The following is a 6,000-nucleotide window of genomic DNA, read 5'->3' as shown; positions in this document are numbered from 1 at the left end:
TCTCTGCCCTCTGCTGCTTGCCCTGGGCCTCTCAGCCACTGGCAGCTCTCTTGGTTTCAGTGCATAGATCCTACGAAGCTTGCCCACCAATACCGTACACCGAGAGAAGTGCACTCTGACACACGAACTTGTTTCCCAGCGACAGAAGAATAAATTCCATTTGTGCTTCATCAGCTGAGTGATACATGGGGACAGGGTGGTAGGAGGGTGGTGGGTGGCTGGTGGGCACAGTGTCCCTCCCAGAAGTATCGGCTACAGAGTCCACATGGGGGGAGGATCGCTGTCAAATGAAGTCAGTTGCATATTCCTGTACTTAAGCACTAAGAGCCACTACAGGTGGCCCATCTCCAGGCTCCAAACACTCCTGATATGCGAAATAGGTCACATGAAGCACCCCGTAGTCAACAAAAGGAAAACAGCATCTATCTATCACATTAATACTGCAAACCAGATATATATATATATTTTTCTCTTACATTAAAGACATAACAGTGAAAAAGGATTGTACTGTATTTTTATCACCACAGACCCGTATTCTTTAGAAACTTTGGAAAATAAATGTCACAGTCCTATAGGACAAATCTTATGATTAGACTGTCAGTATATTGTCTTTTTCTTTTAAATAAATTTTTTATTAAAATGGCACTTATCTGCCAATCTCTTGACCTGTCACTGCTGTAAACACACACGGCCTACCTGCCACCACTCCTTTGCTGAGGCCACGTGAGACAGGCAGTGGCCGGGTGAGATGCCCATGGCTGCCTCACATACCTGGCCTTGGGGCCGTGGAGCTTGTACAGCCAGGTCAGGAGCACACAACATCACAGGAATCAACATTAGTGACAACATCAGAATGGTCAAGGCTTTAAAACCACAATTGTGTTTGGTGTTGCTTTCATTCTTAGAACATTCACAGCTAGTTTGAGCCCATCAATTTCATAAAGAATCATGTATTAAAAACAAGTAAATTGGATGACCAAATAAATTAAAAATGTTTTAAAGCCCTGAGTTCATAGACTGGTTTTAGGAGATTTTTAGGAAACACGGGACTCTACTTTTTTTAATAAGCAGCTTATAGATTTTGGCAAACCATATTTCCTACGACAACTGGATCTCATACAGGTCTGCAGTTCAAAATCCAAGTTTGAAATCTGGGACGGAAGGCATTCTGGAAAATGGAGAATCTAATAAAATCAATGACGTTTCATGTTCGATGCTGGCTGTCACGAAGGGCTGGGCGTCTGTTGGTCTGAGTGTAGCTGGTCTCATGTGAATCCATCCAACTTGGTGTGCACAATCGCTAAACACTAGAACATGTCAAGCAAAGTACATGGTACGCAGTGTGTCCTGATGGACCTGGACCGCCTTGGCCAGGGCTTGGTGGTCTCGCCCGTTGCTCTGCCCAGAGGTATGGCTTCCCTCAGCACTGCAGGGACACAGGAAGGAGGGGGAGAGAGAACACAACTCTTGTTTGATGAGTGAGGATGATGCCTCAGACACCTGGGGAAGGGAGCAGTGTGCTACAGCCACCATAAAAAGCACCAACACTCAGGCATATCAGCTCCAGCAACTACTCATTTGGTAGAAGCAGCAGCCAAGCCTGTCAGAAACAATCTGGGCAGTGACCTCCAGCCAGGTGCAGCACTCACCTATCATGTTCCTTATCCACCAGGTGGTACCTGGCTCGGAAGGCCACCAGGTGAGCATAGTAGGCTGGTGCAGGGATGGACACAGAGCGCGTACAGCGCACATAGGTGTGACACAACTGGTAGGTTAGAATCTGCAGCTCATCGGAAGAGAAACGATTGTCATCCCAAAGGACATGGTAGTGGGAAGGCCTGCTTGTCCCCTAAAAGCAGATCAGAGTAACACTCAGATTCACCGTAAAATCTTTACAAAGAATACTGTGGAGTATTTGATGCTACAAAGAGCTGTTTATATTTAAAAACTTATCAGGACAATCTATCTTAAAAACCTCTATATAAAGTATTGTACACATTTACCACACAGCAAAATCAGAATAGACATAAAGCAATTATTAAAGGTGGACATAATTCCAAGTAGCTAGCAGACAGGACACTGAATGTTACAAAGAAATGAAAAATGTTTGAGGTCATCATACATTGTACACATGTATTAAAATATCACACCACACAACCTGACCTCCAGACAAGGGGGTGGAGACACTGTCTGTCGTGCTTCAGCAAGAGCAGTCCCTTCCGAGAGCCACTCTGGTGTTAAGGGATTCTACAGGTTGAAGGTGACCTGACAGAGTCGAACAGCTAGTGAGTGCCACACAGGATGATGAGGGTGGAGAGGCGCAATTATAAGGAGTGTGGATGCGTGTTAGAAGTGAGAGTTTTTTTATCTTTTTCTTTTCCAACACAGACAAAACTGTAGGCAGGTGTCCAGAGGTCTCCCTTCTCTCTGCCCTGCTCCTCTTACCCTATGTGGTAACTACCATATAGTTACCATACCATATAGTTTACCACTTAGTTTCCAGCATGTCACTTGTCTTTTTTAAAACAAAGGTTGACAAATATATAAATATATATGTGAGATATATTTACATACAAATGACTGATATTTACAAAATAACTGTAAAAAAACTCACACCCTTAACCCAAAATATGTACATTATATATCAATTACAGATCAAAATGTATGTTCAAAAAGTAACTACTGAGGACAAAGTCTTATGGATGGGTCAAATATTCTATCATGTTTTATTTATAACAGCAAAAAACCTCTAAAAGCTATATATTGAAAAATAACATTTAAAAACAGGAGTTGGAACAGGAGGATCACTTTACACAAGTTTTGTTTTCTGAAATCTTTTGAAACACAAAGGGGAGTTGACTCCCCTTGTTTTGATTACTCCACCCAGGGCAGCCCTAGTAGTTGACACCACAGGTAGCTGTTCCCTGACTGCCCCAGCTATAGCTGACCCTCCAGAGCCTTCTGTTTAGAGCCTGGTACTGTGTTGAAGCCCTGGGCAGCTGGCAGATGGCGGAATGCTCTCACCCTGACGAACCACTGCACACATCCCAGCAGTTAGCTGGTGGCTGCCAGAGACAGTGTTCAAAGCGAGTCTGCCCAGGGTCATGGAGTGTGGGCTCTCCCCTATCATAAAGAAGTTCCTATGTTAGAATGCTCCCAGGCAGAAAGCAAGCCAGAGAGGTGCTGTAGGATAAGGGTCCCCTCATCATGAGGGAAGCCAGCAAAGGGGTATGGCATGAGGGGACAAAGTCTGCAGTACTGCAGCCTCCCAGAGCAAGTATGCCAGTGCTGAAGGCACAGAAACAACTGATTTGTTCCAAGAAATATGAAAACATTCATGCTCTGAAGCATAATAATCCGGGGGCCAGGGAGATGGTTCAGTGGAATAAGCATTTCCCTGGCAAGCGCAAGGGCCCGAGTTCAATCTCAGTTCCGCCAAAAAACAAAACAATAAAAAAAGAAGCATAATAATCCTTCAAAATGCAAAAGCCATGCTCAACTTTCAGGGTACCCAAATGGGCTGTAGACTGGGTGGCTCTGGTCAGAGCACGAGGGCTTTTCATGCACGTGGATACCTGGAACTGTCCACAGGCCTCCATCCCTACCTGGATGCCAGCGTGACTACACAGGTAGAAGTCAAACTCCGTTGGGTGGGTGATTTTCGTGTCCACTGTTGTACCTGCTGGAATGTTCCCACTCTTCCCAACCTGCAGCAACACAGGAACCTCATTAGTCATGGGACTGGCAGGGCCCAGGAGGTAGGAGTGAGCCAGTGCCACACTGCCTTCCAGGCCAGGCTGTCACAAGGAAGCTCTCACACTGGCTAGTATACTGGCTCAGTGGGAAAGTGAACAACTGAAATCCTACCAGAGCAGAGTTGTTGCTATTACTACCAAGGCGAGCTTTCCTGTCTCAGGCTCCCACCTGGACTGCCGGGCTCTAACCTGTAGGTATTCTTTTCTAGATCCTACTTCCTGTTGGCCTTCCCTGACACAAACTCAGACACAGATATTCTTCCTGCACAGGCACGTTGAAGTGAATGGCCCTAACCTGGAAATCCAAAACTGTGAAAGCTGAAAAGCTCCAAAATATGAAACTTTTTGAGCACCAAAAAGACGCTGTAGTGTAACATCATGTGACAGGCCAAGGTCAAATCAAAGGCACACTAGACTAAAAACTCTGTGTAAAATTACCTTCATGTGGGTTGGGGAGATAGCTCATTAGAATAAGCGCTTGCCTGGCAAGCGCAGGATCCTGAGTTCAATCGCTGGTACCACAAAAAAAAAAAAAAAACAGGGGGCCCAGCCCTAGCTCAGTTCTTTAAGTGGCTGCTTCCACAATGCTGGCAGCCTCAGTTCGATCCCCACAACACTCCAGCCATGCAAAAGTGCCCTGAAGGCATTCAAGGAGCCAAAAAAACAAACAAACAAACAAAACTTTCACGTTATACGTATGGAGTATATAAAGCAATGGATTTTTTGTTTAGACTTGGCCCCCAGTTTTAAGATACCTTATAATGTATGCACAAATATTAGAAGTCAAAATTCCATAACACTTCACATCAAGGATACCCAACCTATATTTTGTTTTAAATATACATTCAAGAACCCACTAGCATTGCTTTTTAATGTTTTATGGATTAAAAAACTGCATACCTATGTCACAAATATTCTACTTTTTTGCTCATTTTTAAAATTCCAAGGCATATCTATTTGCCGTAATTTATTAATTTCTTTTGCTGAAATGAGTTCTAATATACAAATACAATAAATCCTTTTCCCTGTTGTTTGACAGGTGTTTTTTACTTTGTTTCCTATTCTAACAATACTGCCATAAATAATTGTTCTTGTTGAGATGGGGTTTTGAACTTCTGAGTTCAAGTAGTCCTTCTGCCCCAGCCTCTTCAGAAGCTGGAACTCCAGGTGCACACTACTGTGCCCAGCTGTTGTTACATATGCATCCTCAGTCAGGTGACTTTCTCCAGGGTAGATACTTAGAGCTGCCAAACTATGTTCCACGTTGGTCATCAGTGTGTATTCCTGTCAGCTGGGCAGGAGAGCTACCTAAGTAATAATGTGCTTACTCTGTGCCAGAAACTGAGGTGAGTGCTTTGTATGTGTGACCTCCACCTTCCCAAGACCCCTGTCCTAGTGGGTGGTAGTACAGAGAGACAGACAGAGACTCAGTAATACTTTATGGCCAAGCAGTCAAGACATTCAGAAGCTGGGTCTAAGCCCAGCCATGTAGCCTTATACCCAGTAAATCGTCAACATCCCTGCCAATTTTTGGTACTACAAAATGATTCCTTGAAGGTCTGGTGAAACTTGCCTGGACAAAAGCTTCAAGCCAGGTGAGGTGGCGGATGCCTTTAATCCCAGTACTCAGGAGGCTGGGACAGGATTGCTACAAGTTTGAGACCAGCCTGGGCTAGAAAGTGAGCTCAAGGACAGCCTGAACTGGACAGCGAAAGTCCTTGTCTTAAAAAGATCACCCCCCACCAAAAAAAAAAAAAAAGCTCCAAACTAAACTCAAGTAGCTTCCCTCTTTTTATTCCCTGCCACACTGTGAGATTATCTACTGCTGAAGGTTTGGAGAAACAAAACTCGGCTCAATACCTTTTTGGGTGGGAGACTGATTACTAGATTATTCTCTTGAGCTGATTTTGAAAATTTATACAATTTCACAATATTCATTTGTAAGTAATCTCTTCCACACAAATTTCTAATTTTTTTTTCCAGAACCAGGGATTGAACTCAGGCCTTTGTGCTTGCCAGGGAAGTGCTTGTTTTACTGAGCCATCTCCCCAGCCCCCAAGTTTCCAAATTTATCTGCATTAAGTTGCTAACAATATTCCAGAAAAATGGAAATACCATCCTTTGGGCAGCAATAGCCTCGGTTTGGCTGCTTATACTGGTGTGAGTGTCCTCTTTTGTTCCCACAGAGCCTTGCTCAATCTATTTTCTGGAAGTAGGTTTTAAGTTTAAATTCCTTTCTTGCTTC

The 6,000-nt window shown here is 44.0% G+C and overlaps 1 protein-coding gene across 3 annotated transcripts in view; it reads right to left on the bottom strand.

Moving 5' to 3' along the window:
* Positions 1-438: 438 nt before the first annotated feature.
* Positions 439-6,000, bottom strand: part of Ago2 (argonaute 2, RISC catalytic component) — a 60,639-nt gene continuing 55,077 nt past the window's right edge. For all 3 annotated transcript variants that reach the window (XM_004638929.2, XM_023723843.1, XM_023723844.1), the window contains 3 exons: positions 3,606-3,707; positions 1,650-1,849; positions 439-1,426 (listed from right to left, as the gene is read on the bottom strand). In XM_004638929.2, coding sequence (XP_004638986.1) covers positions 1,318-1,426; positions 1,650-1,849; positions 3,606-3,707 — 411 coding nt within the window. In that variant the 3' untranslated portion in view covers positions 439-1,317. The remainder of the gene's footprint in view (positions 1,427-1,649; positions 1,850-3,605; positions 3,708-6,000) is intronic.

This window comes from Octodon degus, unplaced genomic scaffold (assembly GCF_000260255.1).
Source record: "Octodon degus isolate 3935 unplaced genomic scaffold, OctDeg1.0 scaffold00104, whole genome shotgun sequence".
In the NCBI taxonomy this organism is placed as follows: domain Eukaryota; kingdom Metazoa; phylum Chordata; class Mammalia; order Rodentia; family Octodontidae; genus Octodon; species Octodon degus.
This window is presented reverse-complemented; position numbering and strand designations above follow the sequence as displayed.